The sequence below is a fragment of the Pan paniscus genome, chromosome 15 (assembly GCF_029289425.2).
Source record: "Pan paniscus chromosome 15, NHGRI_mPanPan1-v2.0_pri, whole genome shotgun sequence".
NCBI classification, from domain to species: domain Eukaryota; kingdom Metazoa; phylum Chordata; class Mammalia; order Primates; family Hominidae; genus Pan; species Pan paniscus.
The window spans coordinates 53,162,288-53,177,076 of NC_073264.2; the positions used below are offsets into that span (position 1 = coordinate 53,162,288).

General features: G+C 41.8%; 1 protein-coding gene across 4 annotated transcripts in view; it reads right to left on the reverse strand.

The window, feature by feature from the left end:
- Positions 1 to 14,789, reverse strand: part of NID2 (nidogen 2) — a 65,495-nt gene that overhangs the window by 23,631 nt on the left and 27,075 nt on the right. For all 4 annotated transcript variants that reach the window (XM_034937553.3, XM_008957067.5, XM_055097585.2 and 1 more), the window contains 6 exons: positions 14,503 to 14,652; positions 13,830 to 14,075; positions 12,392 to 12,592; positions 10,492 to 10,722; positions 1,154 to 1,297; positions 337 to 465 (listed from right to left, as the gene is read on the reverse strand). In XM_034937553.3, the coding sequence (XP_034793444.2) occupies positions 337 to 465; positions 1,154 to 1,297; positions 10,492 to 10,722; positions 12,392 to 12,592; positions 13,830 to 14,075; positions 14,503 to 14,652 (1,101 nt within the window). The remainder of the gene's footprint in view (positions 1 to 336; positions 466 to 1,153; positions 1,298 to 10,491; positions 10,723 to 12,391; positions 12,593 to 13,829; positions 14,076 to 14,502; positions 14,653 to 14,789) is intronic.

A 14,789-nucleotide genomic window follows, 5' to 3' on the forward strand; every position in this document is an offset into this window, starting at 1 on the left:
TATCTCAGCCTCCTGAGTAGCTGGGACTACAGCCATGTGCCACCACACCTGGCTAATGTTTTGTATTGTTTGTAGAGACGGGGTTTTGCTATGTTGCCCAGGCTGGTCTCGAACTTCTGAACTCAAGCGATCCACCTGCCTCAGCCTTCCAAAGCGCTGATTACAGGTGTGAGCCACCACATCCAGCCAGCTTTGGGTTATTTTGATGTAAACTGTCTTCTTAAGAAAACCATATAGCAGAGCCTCTGAATAGCAGAAGTCAAAACACTGATAGATTACAGAGCAAGATTAAAGAGCACCATTTTGGCCACACAGGAAAATGATTTTGGAACTCACAGATGCAAGTATGCCGGTCATCTGCAAACTCATAACCACTCCGGCACTCACACCTGTAGCTTCCAGGCAAGTTGATACATACAGAGTTGGGGCCACAGCGATGAAAGCCAGTTGCACATTCATTTTCATCTAAGAAGAAATGAGAAGAGAAAAATTCTGCTTAATTCAAGGGTCCCAGAAGTGGAGGGTCTAAAAACTCAATGTTTTCTCACCAGTATGATGCTTCAATGGGACAAATGGTTGGCAAATGTAGAATTTTTAAAAATCAGATATGAATGCATGTTGCAGATAATCAGAAATAGTAAAAATTTCATGCCATTCAAGTAAACACCACAGGAAGATAAATTTTTAAGTGAATATTCTAAGAATTCTTTAACTGTTTTAAAAAGAATGGATACTTGGAAGAAAACCAACAATTTTTTTTAATATCAAGAAATTTCTACTGTTGCCTTTTGGGGATATAAGACACACAATCTCTGTCTAAAATTTAAAGAAAATCAGAAAATGTGCTTTTTGGTAAGTCTAAGAACTACTTATTACAAGCTCAAAATTATAAAACTTAAAACATCCAGAACTGCAACAGATGTTTTCTTTTCACAGCCCCGGTGCAAAATCCACTCCACTCCAAACCATCTCTTCAAACCTAAACAGCTATGCTTTAGTTTTTAAATAACTATATTCAGATTAACAGCTACTAAAATCATTGACAATGGAGGTTGTAAAGGTGACAGATACTTGTCTTCTACAGACATAAGGCTGGGGAGGGCAGAGGAAAAACAAGGGCTACAAGAAGGAGACATGAGAACATGGCTCTTACCCACACAGTTCCGTCCATCTCCCTGGTACCCAGATGCGCACTCACAGGTGTAATCTACACCTGTCCCTGGATGGCACCGTGCTGTTGTGTCACACATGTGGCTCCCATCATAGCAAGGATTCACCGGAGTGGGGTCTGAATCCTCTGCATGAGTAGAGGGGAAATAAAAGCACAATCTGGCTATTGGTAAGCAAATGTCACAGATGGAGATAGAGGAGTCCTCGGAACTGACTGCATGTCTGTGTTTTGTGACACACCTGAAGACCTTACTAAATTATCCATATCTGAAGCTAGGGTGGATTTTCTGCACTTCAGTTTTAAACTCCAGCATGGCTTCCTATTGCCTACCCTATAGACAACTAGTACCTTTACTTGCTTTCAGTAGGTTTGCATCCAGGGAATAAAAACGCCCAAAACATCTGTTTAAAAGTGCTTTTGCTCTATTATTTCCTGTGATTCTTGGGATAATTCTATGTGGTGAGTTGTTGTCCCCATTATGTGTAATTTTCACAGATAAGGAAATCGAGTGAGACATGGGAAAAATTGCCCAAGCTCACAAAGTCAGGAAGTGGCACAGCAAAGACTCAGACTCCAACTTCCTGGTTCTAAATCTGTTGATCTCTTACTAAAATTCCCAATTTTTATAGGTAAATCCAATTAATTTTTAAAATCTTGCTTTTTAAAGATTTCTAAGACTAAACAGGAATGACTTTCCCAGTATTTACTCTTCAGGAGTAGCCTTACCAAGGATCCATCTACTCACTAGGTAGCGATTACTTAACAACTGAAATCTTCCCTAGAGAAATCTATTTTGGCTGAGCATGGTGGCTCATGCCTGTAATCCCAGCACTTTGGGAGGCTGAGGTAGGAGGATAGTTTGAGGCCAGGAGTTCAAGACCAGCCTGGGCAATATGCCAAGACCTTATCTCGAGAAGAAAGAAAGAAAGAGAAAGAAAGAAAGAAAGAAAGAAAGAAAGAAAGAAAGAAAGAAAGAAAGAAAGAAAGAAAGAAAGAAAGAAAGAAAGAAAGAAAGAAAGAAAGAAAGGAAGGAAGGAAGGGAGGGAGGGAGGGAAAGAGAGAAAGAGAGAAAGAGAGAAAGAAAGAAAGAAAGAAAGAAAGAAAGAAAGAAAGAAAGAAAGAAAGAAAGGAAGGAAGGAAGGAAGGAAGGAAGGGAAAGAAAGAAAGAAAGAGAAAGAAAGAAAGAAAGAGAAAGAAAGAAAAAGAGAAAGAAAGAAAAAGAAAAGAAAGAAAAGGAAAAGAAAAGAAAGAAAATTAGCCGAGCATGGTGGCCCATGCTTGTAGTCCCAGCTACTCCAGAGGGTGAGGCGGGAGGATGACTTGAGCCCAGGAGCTTAAGCTTGCAGTGAGCCATGATTGTGCCACTGCACTCCAGCCTAGGTGACAGAATAGGACCATGTCTTAAAATATATATATTTATTTCTACATAATAGTCAATGCTCATTGAGCATTTATGTGTGAGGCACTGTTCTAAACAGATAGGAGGATGCCTGATTACATCCTTCTAACTACATGGTGAGGAAAATACTATCTCCACTTCTGCTGCATCACAGAGAGGCCAAATAACCTGCCCAGGGTTACACAGTCAGAAGAGGTGGATGGAGCTGGAATAAAAGTCTAGCAGTCTGGTTCCATAGCTCATGCTTTCCACCGCTTTGCTGCAACCCTCACTGAAGGAACTTCATGAAGTTATCTAGTCTAAGCCAATGGCACAGAGGTATTGGAAGGAGTGTCAGATGCTCAGGTAGAATGAATCTATCAACTCTGGCACTTCTGTGTACTTCTGAGTCTGCCATGTAAAATGGAAATAGGAATATGTACATCTGCCAATCCTGCTAAAGAAAATTAAGAAAACCCAACAGAACATATTTGAAAGGCAATTCCCCATTGGCAGGTCTACCCAGTCTCTACTGACTGCACTCCTTCTGCCTTCTCAGTGGGGCCACTGTTCATCATTATTTGAGGTTCTAGCTCAACCTCAGTCCCTAGAATTAACTCTAATCTTAGACTCAAAAGATTTCCAGAGCCCCAGCTAAGCCTGTCAGATTCTACATTGAGCCATCTCTGCTACAAAGGGAGATCCATCTAAGTTGTAATAACTCAGGCTTCTGCCTCATACTTCTGTGCCTGAGGCCCTGTCTTGATAGCCAGCTTAGCATCCTCTGAGTCCCATCCTGCTCACCAGTTCTCACTACTCACAGACACCAGCATCATGGCATCTGTAGGCAGACACTGGCAGTACCACCCATTTTACCACCTCCTCCTGGATTCTCTATCATTTCACTCTTTCTGACCCGTGTCTCCCACCCCACTTTGTACAGAATCTTCTATTAAAATGGAGAAATAACAACAGGAGAGAATCAGGTTCTTGTCTTATACTGAGCCTTCAATGAGGACATGACCCTGTTGTTCTCCATTGTAACAGATGCTGACTCAGGAACCTGGTCTATACTCTCAAGTTAACTTGGCAACCACAACCCCACTGCTATGGGGGGAGACTTGCCCAGAGTGACTCCTAATCTAGATCCCAAGTGCTGACTGCTGCAGCTGACCTCATAGACTGGACTCACTCCCAAGTCCTTCAGGGTGTCTGGCATTCTCCCCCGTGCCTGCCCTACTGCCCACGTTATGGCTCTTCCAGTGCCCTCTCATAGCCTGCTGTGAGCTGGGACGCCTTGGCTGAGACAGCCTTGTTTTCTGGTAAACTCTTTCCATCCCACTTTATAAGAAACACCACAGTGCATTCTTGTAGTGGAATATTCCCGTATTATTGATTCCCGTATTATTGGCTGAAAATAAGGAGGGCTATGGGTTTATCCTCAGTTCACCACAATGTTGTTGGCTGGAGTAACAGAATCTTTGCCAAAACAAAGGACCAATAAATAATTCCAGCACTTTTTAAACCTGATGAACTATGTCAGCATAAGCCTAGCTCCCTGAAGCATGCAGACATCCCTGGAGGTCCGTTCCTCTGGATCTCTTGGCTGACAGGAAAGAGGCACCGCACTGGGGTTGTGGTTGCCGAGTTAACTTGAGCCTAGACCAGGTTCCTGAGTCAGTCCTCAATAGGTTATAACTAAGGACAAGGTCATGTCCTCATCCATTAGGACCCAATGTAAGACAAGAACGTGATCATCCCCCATCATTATTTCTCCATTTTAGGAAGATTCTGTACAAAATGCCTGGCATACCCCACCAAAGCAGGAAGTAATTGTCAACATGTTTTGATTTATAAATACTAATGCTTAGCCTTCTTATTCAGTACTTTCCAGCATCAAAATTTCACCATGGCACATTCCAGCAAAGATTAGTGTGTTCACATGGACATCAAGAGCTTACCACCCTGCTAGGCATTAAAAAAAAACAAAAAACAAAAAACAAAAACTCAGCTCAAAAGTTGACTTGCAAACTTGGACAGGATATATTATCCTACCTAAAATTGAGAAGAAAGTGTCCCTAATTACTCAATACTGATTTAAAATGTATGTCACTGACAGGATTAGTTCCATAATTTGCAATCCCCAGTGCAAAATGAAAATGTGGAGCCCACGGTTCAAAGCACAGCGTTAAACCAAGCATGGAGCTCTTCTGAGCACAGGGCCCCATTCACTGAACTTGGCTTCCCAAAACATTTTTAAAATACATTTCTAAAACCATTTCACAACTCATTCTCTATGACTTGTAAGCTTTTCTCCTATTATAGTAAGTAAAGAACACAGTATCCTTCTTAAGACATTTTCTATTTCACCCTCACCCTCTTAAACTGCCTGACTCTCTTAACAGAGGATCTGGAACTAATTTACTCATTTAATCAAGGGGAAGAGCGGTTTTCCTTAAAGGAACAGTCCCTTCAGCTTCACTGCACAGCCCTCTGCCCAGAGCCTCCTCAACTCGCCAAAAGGACCCGTGAAGTGGAAGGACAGGAAGCATTTTTGGATCGTGTTTTATGACCCCACAAAACAACCAACCAACCAACAACAACAAAAAACAGCTGACTCACACTTAAAGCTTAAAGCTCAAACAGTTGGTGGGGGGTGGCACTGCTGGTTGAGAAGTCACCGAGGGACAGAGGCTCCAATTACTCACTGGGAAAGACACCCCAGTTCTGCATCCTCGCCCTGGGAAGTCACACCACACCCACATCAGGTGTGGACAGCTGCGCTGTTTCACATGAATTCCAACTAGATGATAGTTCCCTCTGGAAAAACTGAGCAGTTCTTAGGAAGATACTGCTGTGTACCAAGAGGGGAAAGAAAAAACTTTTGGGTTTCTTTTTTGTTTTTCTTTTTTTCCCTCCTATTCAGGTAGAATGAACAGTACTGCTGTGTGTGGATGAAGTAGGGTTCAAACACAAAGGGTTTAAAAGACACACATTGCCTCTTTCAAAGTTTGGTCTAAATTATGAGGCAGTCATGAGGCCACTGTGGAACAGCAGAGCCATGAGGGGTAAGGGTGTGCGTACTGGAGCCAGTGCCTGAGTTTGAGTCCCAGCTCACCCAGGTCACTTACTATGACCAGGCAAATTACTTCATTTCTATACCTCAGTCTCATCATCTGTAAAATGGGATAACAAGTAACCCCACCCCCACCCCACCATTGGGTAGAGGTCATTGTGGGGATTAAATGAGTTAATTCATGTAAGGTGCTTAGAACAGTACTTGGCACCAAGTAAACCATCCTTTGATATTATTATTTGACTGGGGTGGGAGGGAAAATCATAAAATTCTAAAGAAAACAAGCAACTTGGTACCTGCCAGTTTGCTTTCTCTGATCCTTTCTTACTCTCATTTGGTATGTCTCTAGGAAAAATATACCCAGAGACACATCTTTTTCCTAAATGGTTCCAGAATCTGAATGGGACTCCATAGCCTGGGAAATTATTTCACTAACAGTTGCTTTTACAGATCAGATGCCTACACCCAACACAGGGGTGACCTGGACATTTAAAGGTAAAGACCATTCTCCCCAGTAGGTTTAAATCTCCCTTTGAGAAATCTACTACAGCAATCTTTCCCTTTCTAATTTACATGTTCCTCTAAAATCAACTCACATTTTCATGTGTTCATTTGCTACCTTACAATCCAATCTCTGGGCACCTAATGCCTACATTCCCAACCAAGTTTCTTAAAACCAAAGCACCTCGGGATTCTCATTACAAGTCACTTTCACATCCTAGAAAAGAGTCTAGTCCTTGTACCTTAATCTCGTCATATTGCTGAAGCAACACTTCTTTATTGAGCCTGCTGAGGCTTAAGGAGCCCTCAGCTCCAATAACAAAGCACAGAACCGCGTATCACTTACAGATTCACCTCGCTGAGGAGCTAACTCTGGGCTCAACAGTTTCAATACAGTGGCTGAATTGAGGAAGATGGTTTTTTTCTCCTGGTGTGGCTCTTACATTCTAGGGGAAAACATGACCTGGTTTTCAGAATTAAAATGTCCCCTTGATCTGACAAAGCCACTTCCCATCTGTAGAGTTCCCTGACTTCACAAGCTCATCCTCTGGCTTGCTTGAAACATTTCTTAATAATTAAGACCTTGCTTTTTAGGATGGTTTTACATTTAGAGAAAAATGGAGCAGAAAGTACAGAGCTCCCATATCCCCCCACCCAAAATGTGCAGTTTCCCCTATTATCAACATTGTGCATTAGTGTGGTGCATTTGTTATCCCCAATCAATACTGACACATTATTAACTAATGCCCATAGTCTGCAGTAGGGCTCACTCTTGGTGTTGGACAGTTCTATAGACTGACAAACGCATAATGGCCTATAACCAACATTACAATATCATACAGAATAGTTTCACTGCCCTAAAAATCCCATGTTCCACCTATGCATCCTTCTCCTTCTTCCTCCTGAACCACTGGCAACCACTGATCTTTTTACTGTCTCTATAGTGTAACCTTTTCCAGAATGTCATGGTTAGAATGATTCTGTATGTAGCCTTTTCAGACTAGCTGCTTTCACAGAGCAACATGCTTTTAAGTTTCCTGCATGTCTTTCTGTGACATGATATGCCTAGAACATTTTAAAATCAGTCTTCACAGGTGAGGCTAATGGTCATTGAAATTTGAGAACCACTGCTTACTTTGAGACGGGGTCTTGTTATGTGGCCAACGCTGGCCTCAAACTCCTGGGCTCAGGTGATCCTCCCACCTCAGCCTCCAGAGTAGCTGGGATTACAGGTGTAAGCCACTGTGCCCGATGAGAATGGTTTTAGAGTTTTGTTTCTACTACTATTTGCTTCCATTTATTTTTATTTTTTGAGACAGAGTCTCACTCTGTTGCACAGGCTGGAATGCAATGGCACAATCTTGGCTCACTGCAACCTCCGCCTCCTGGGTTCAATCAGTTCTCCTGTTTCAGCCTCCTGAGTAGCTGGGACTACAGACACATGCCACCACACCTGGCTAAATTTTTTTGTATATATATATATATATTTGTTTTATTTTGTAGAGACAGGGTTTCACCATGTTGGCCAGGCTGGTCTTGAACTCCTGACCTCAGGTGATCCACCCACCTCAGCCTCCCAAAGTGCTGGGATTACAGGCATAAGCCAGCATGCCTGGCCTTCAGTTGAGAAGTAATTCACATACCATACAATTCATCCGTTTAAAGTACATAATTAAACAATTTAGTATATTCAGTGTTATACAACCGTCACCACAATCAATTTCAGAACATTTTCATCACCCCCAAAATTAACCCTGTACCCTTTAGCTATTAACGCCCTATGCTCTCATTATCTCTTAGCCCTGGGCAACCATGAATGTGCTTTCTATGTATGTGGATTTGCCTATTTTGGATATTTCACATAATTGTAACCATTCAGTATGCTGTCCTTTGTCACTGACTACCTTCACTTAAGGTTTTCAGAGTTCATCCATGTTGCAGCATGTATCCGTACTTCATTCCTTTTTATGGTTGAATAATATTCCAGTATATGAATATATTTTTTGGTGTCCATCAACTGATGGGCATGTATGTTGCTTCCACCTTTTGGCTATTACGAATACTGCCACTATGAATATACACGAATAAGTTTTTGCGGGGATCTATGTTTTCATTTCTTTTGGGTATATAGAGAGGAGTAGAATTGCTCCATTAAATGGTAACTTTGTGTTTCACTTTGAGAAACCACTATTTTGTTTTTCACAGTAGCCACATCATTTTATAATCACACCAGCAACGTATGAGGGTTCCGAATTTTCCACGTTCTTGTCAACACTTGTTATTACCCGTTTTTTGATTATACTCGACCACATGATGTAAAGTAGTATCTCATTGTGGTTTTGATTTGCATTTCCCTGATGACTAATGATGCTGAGCATCTTTACACATGCCCATTGGGTATCTGTATATCTTTTTGGAGAGAGGTCCTTGCAGATCCTTTGCCCATCTTTTAGTTAGCCTGTTTTTTTATTGAGTTGTAAGAGTACTTCGTATACTCTAGAACAAATATCACATGATTTAAAATACTGTCTCCCATTCTATGGCTGTGTTTTCACTTTGTTAATAATGTCCTCTGAAGCACAAACTGTTAAAATTTTGATGACACCCAGTTTATTTTGCTGTTGCTTGTGCTTTTAGTGTCGTACCTAAGAAACCATTACCAAATTCAAAGTCACAAAAATTTACCCATATGTTTTCTTCTAAAAGTTTTAACTCTTACACTTAGGTCTGTTGGCCCATTTTGAGTTGGATATGCTGTGAGGTAAAAGGTTCAACTTCATTCTTTTGTATGTGGTCACTCAGTGGTCCCAGCACCATAGTTAACAATAGTTTAAAAGACTATTCTTTCTCCATTGAATTGTTTTGGCACTGTGTTTTTTGTTTTGTTTTGTTTTGTCTTTTAACCATCAGGATTCTATTATTATTAAACTTTAAGTTTTAGGGTACATGTTTACAATGTGCAGGTTTGTTACATATGTGTACATGTGCCATGTTGGTGCGCTGCACCCATTAACTCGTCATTCAGCATTAGTTATATCTCCTAATGCTATCCCTCCTCCCCACTCCCGGCACTGTTGTTGAAAAAGCAATTGACTTTTAATGTGAGTATTTCTGGGTTCCCACTTCTGTTCCTTTGATCTTTACATGTATCCTTACCCCAGGACCACACTGTCTTGATTACTCTAGATTTCGAGTTTGAGAAATACAAGTCTGACTTTATTCTTTTCCAAGATTGTTTTGGCTATTCTGTGTTCTTTGAATTTCCATATAAATTCTAGAATCAGCTTGCCAATTTCTGCAAAGAGCCAGCTGAGATTCTGATAGGGATTATGTTGAATTAATAGATCAATTTGGGAGGTATTCACATCTTAACAGTATTAAGTCTTCCAATCCATGAATGTGGAACATCTTCCCATTTAACTGGGTCTTAAATTTTTTTCCAAAAATGTTTTGTGGGATGCAATGTACAAGTACTGCACTTCTTTTTAAAAATTTATCTCTTTTTGAAACAGTTTCCTAATCTTCAGTTTGCTCATTGCTACTATAGAGAAATACAATTTGGTGTACTGATCTTGCATATCTTATAACATTGCGAACTTGTTCTTTAGTTCTAATAGTGTTTTAGTGAATTCCTGAGATTTTCTACACAAAATGTCATCTGAGACTAATTTTACTTTGTCCTTTTCCAATTTAGATGGCTTTTATTTTGTGTTCTTGCCTAATCACCCTGGCTAGAAATTCTAGTACTGAATTGAATAAAAGTGGCAACAGCAGACATCCTTGTCTTGTTCCTAAGCTTCAGGGAAAAGCATCCAGTCTTTCACCATTAAGTATAATGTTCTGGGAATCATGGAGGGGGAGGTTATACATCAAGTTCTATGATGTTTGGTTTTTCCAGATACTAGCTCTTTGCTCCACCTTAGTTTTGGATGAAATTCTTCTCATCTGTTTTAGCTAAAATGTCACTTTCTTGGGGACATCTTTTCTGAATCTTCAAACTAGACTCACAGTGCCCTGCTCTCATCACACTTGTAACAAATACTTGTCAGCATCACTCTCCCTCCTAATTCCAGTCTGCCTTGTTCACAGGTATATTCCTGATTGGCACGCACAGTTGGGTATTGCTATAAACCAGCTTCACATACTATGCTCTATTTCCTGACTTTGGCAGGGACACTGTTCCCTGCCCTAAAACTCTTTTCTGCCTCTGTTTCCAACTCAAGGGCAAGGATCTGCTCTATTCATCCTTACACCTAGCACGTAACACAGCATGGCACTAGGTAACCCTTAGTAACCTCTGTGAATCATTCTAACTCTACTTAAAAGGATGTCATTTTTACCCAACAACAAAAAAGGAAACCTTACCTTTGACTGGGCCAATTTGATTGGTCACAGCAAATCTAAGCACTCTTTCTTCATCATTATACAAGGCAAAGACCCGGTCCACGTTCAGCTGCTGGGTGGTGGGGAAGGACGGGCGTCTGGGGGCGTGCCTGCACACCTGGTAAGTGATGTTCTGGTGGATGCGGTAGGACCATGTTTGGTTGATTGCACCAAAAGTCAGAGAGTAGTCTCTGGAACTTGTAGAGGTCACAGCTGCAACAAACACAGTGGTAATTTTTTAAAAATATTAAATACAGAGATTTTCATGTGAGGTGGATTTTTCTGCAGAGTTTTTCATCTCATTCTTGGAGTGTGTTCCCTTGGGAACTTCCTGAGTTTATATGAAAAAATGTGCAAGGAAATACCAAAAACCTGAGTGGATGCAAAGCCACAGTGCTGAGAGGGAGAAGGCAATACAATTGTCCATGTTATTATACACAAAGAATAAGTGTTACTAAGGGCCAGCCATGCCAACAGTGCTCTCTACATACTGCCTCATTTATTCCTCACAACAGCCTGGTGAGGTGGGCACTAAATCATGTGATCAGAGGCTCACAAAGGTTAAGTAGCCTAAGATGCAATGCTGCTACATGGTAGAGCTGGAACTGAAACTCACATTGGTTTGACTCTACACCCTAAATTTTAAACCAATCCATCCTCTACATTTCACAGAAGTGACGACTTCCAACACCTCGCACTTCCGTAAATCTGAAGGATTCCAGAGAAGGGAAAGGGTTGTCTCTCACCATCTGAGTCTAGGAGTCAAGCTCAGGTCAGTGATCCGGACACTGACCATTTTGTTCACAGCCCAGGTCTCTGCTTCCCCTTGTCTTCCCTACATCTCCTGCCAGGCTGCCAGCTCTCAGCATAGGAGCAGCAGGGGTCAGAGGAAAGGCACAACTCAATCCGGATTGCTGTGCTGCACAACAGCAGCTGTGATGGAGGCAGCATCCTGCGCGCAGGTAGTATTTTCACAGAACACATCACGCTTCGCACACATTGACCACATAATATAGAAAAAGCATTTTTAGTTCCATGCAAAAGATGAGAAAATACATTCTCACATATTAAGAGGCCTTTCCCTATAGATATTAAATGGCAAGTCCAGGATATAAATTCTTATCTTTTGACTCCAAATCTAACATTAGTTTTATAATACATTATAGCATCTCTGTGTTTTTTGGTTTTGTTTTTGAGATGGAGTCTTGCTTTGTCGCCCAGGCTGGAGTACAATGGCACAATCTCGGCTCACTGCAACCTCCACTTCCCAGGTTCAGATGATTCTCCTGCCTCAGCCTCCCAAGTAGCTGGGATTGCAGGAGCGTGCCACCACACCCTGCTAATTTTTGTATTTTTAGTAGAAACAGGTTTTCACCATGTTGGCCAGGCTGGTCTCGAACTCCTGACCTCAGGTGATCCACCCACCTTGGCCTCCCAAAGTGGTGGGATTACAGGCATGAGCCATTGCACCTGGCCTCTTTCTGTGATTTTTTTTTTTTTTAAAGCGGCCTGAACTCATCAGCTGAAACAAGGTTGAGATAAATACAAATTCCAATAATCACTATTTTTCCATGTTGCAGAAAGTAGGATGGTTAAAAACTGTATATAATTATACCATCCCTACCCACCCCATGGACAATGTTGCTATTTTATTATTTGAAAATACTAGGTATGGATATAGATATTCTTGTGTATAGCAGCCATTCTGCTCACTTACACGATGTATTTCATGGTAACAATAAGAGTAATAACATAATAGAGCTCATTTTATGTTCCACGCACTGTTCTAAGGACATGCCATGTAAGTCATTTAAGCCTTGTATCTATCTTGTGAGATGGACATAATCCCCATTTTACAGATGTGAAGACTGGTTATACATACCGGAGTCCGAGTAGTGGTACAGCTCCTTGTAGGGAGAAATGTGGGCTGTGAAATTTGCTGGGACGTAAGGCACCTGGCCTTGAATGTTGGTCTTAATGCTCAGGTAGTTCTCTGGGTCAAGTCCCTCAGCAGTTTGAGTGATACGAACCGTCTCCTCTCCCGGGTAGAATGTAACTTCCATGTCATGGGTAAAGGCAGCACCTGGAGATGAAAAACATTCAGCACAGGGATGAAAAGAGGTCTTGCTTAAAGTTACCAGTATATACTGCCCCCTCCCAATTTCTACTGCTGTTGGAGATCGTGCCTAAGGAGATTATCTGAGATCTGAGAGTAAGCACTATCAGCTGTTGATTCCATAAGTTCCCAAACTTTTCCATTGAAGAATATGGTTTCATCCTGCCTTACCTCACCCAGCTTCTCTTTGAACAAACTTGTATTCTGTGAGAAATACTCTTGGGAACGTCCTTGACTTTTCTCTAAGGTTGCTAGACTTAGCAAAAAACAAACAAACAAATAAACCTAACAACAAAAAAACAAAAACAAAAAAACTACCACCTAAGACATTCAGGGTTTTGTTTGAATTTCAGATAAGTATGTCTCATGCAATATGTGGGTAATACTTATACTAGAAAATTGTTTATCTGAAATACAAATTTATCCAGGTGTGCCATATTTTATCTACTTTTGACCCAAGGGCTTTATTCAAATTTTGATTAAAGCAAGAACCTATTAACAGCTACCGAGCTCTGCAGTTAAAGATGGAGAAAGAACTTCTCACAAAACTATTTTTCATGCAATAAAGATAAAACCTCTAGCAAACAAGTTTTCAGGTTGGAAGGTGAGAATCCAAAAAGTATCTTCTAAATCCTTGTTGTCAACGGGTGGCCTTTCCAGCAACACTGGTACCTCACCTCCTAGCTTGGTAGAAAAGCAAAATCACAGACCCCACCCCAGGCCTGCTGAACCAGAATTTACATTTTGACAAGACCTCCAAGTGATGTGTGTGCAGGTTCAAGTCTGGGGTGCACCGGCCTATACTATTATAGGTTGTGGAGCTGGGAGGAGAAGGGCACCCCTTCCCCATGAAGTAAAATCATCCCCAGGTGCCCCAAGTACCATTTTTGCATTTGACAGATCTGTGCATAATTTAAAAAGCCTGACAAATATGCTTCAACAAATTGGGGTAAGAGGACACAAATGTTCTGAATGGAATCATCCTGTTTCTCAGAACAGCTGGGAGAACATTTAGATGAAATCACTGCCTTTCAAAAATCAGTGATGTGAGGTCAAACCATTCCCAACAACCTCTGGCCGGAAAACTACACACATGTGGCTCTAGTACATTAAACAAGTGATTCCTCTGTCACTGCGTAAAGGCCCAAGGAGCACCACTGCCAAAGCAACGCTGACTACCGGCCTTCTCAGAGGCCCTACTCACCTGCGAGGCTGAAGCCGTTCTCAGAGCCAGGTTTTTCTAAAGCAAAGAGCCAGCCAAACAGGCCTCCAATTGGTGTGAGGGGGAGGAGGGCCTGGGCTGCTGGCTGTGGGATGTGGCTGATGGCCGTGTAGGCTCTGCCATCATTGCCCACGATATACGCATGCAGGTCCACATCAGTGAAGTGCACGGGTGTATGGCCCACATGGAGGTGGCCACTCACTTTCCCATTCACTCGGTGAGGTGCCCCTAAAAGACAGCAAATCCAGTTAGGCTTGGACATCATCCTGGCTAGAGATGGGTGTACACAGGTATAATTATTCCACTGACAACTTCCAAAACTCACTCTTTAGCAAGTCGCTTTAATGATTTCCTAACCAACCAATTATCCATCTATGAAACAGTCCTGCCTCCAGTCTGTCTTCTCCCCTCCTCCTCCTCTCCACTACACTTTGGCTCTAATGAGCTGGCAGAAGGAAGCGTTTCTGGATAATCCTCAAATTGGGAATCAGCCCAAACCAGTTCATTCCTCACACATTTATTGAGCATCTGCAAGTTGATAGCACTCTGATTTAAGTAGTGATGTTTGGTCCATAAAGCAGAGCTCACAGTGGTAGCTGGAAACAGGTAAGCAGCAGGAATAGACACACAGGAGTTCCCAGCCCCAGTCAACTACCTTCAGGCAGACAGTGCTTCCCATTTCCATAAAACTTGGATTGGCAGTGGCAGCAGAAGCCAGTGGCATAGTCCGTGCAGAAGGCATGCCGGGAGCATTGTCTGTGGTTGTGTTCACAGGTTTCCTTGTTGGCAGCATTATACGTGAAGACTGAAAAATAAAACAAACTTGCCTTAAAAGGACTAAATGATTCCAATGTCATTGCTGCATCAGGGACACAACATCTGCTCCATAGAAGCAGTTTAGATCATAACAAACAGTTTTTGATGTTTAAGAGACCGGCATAA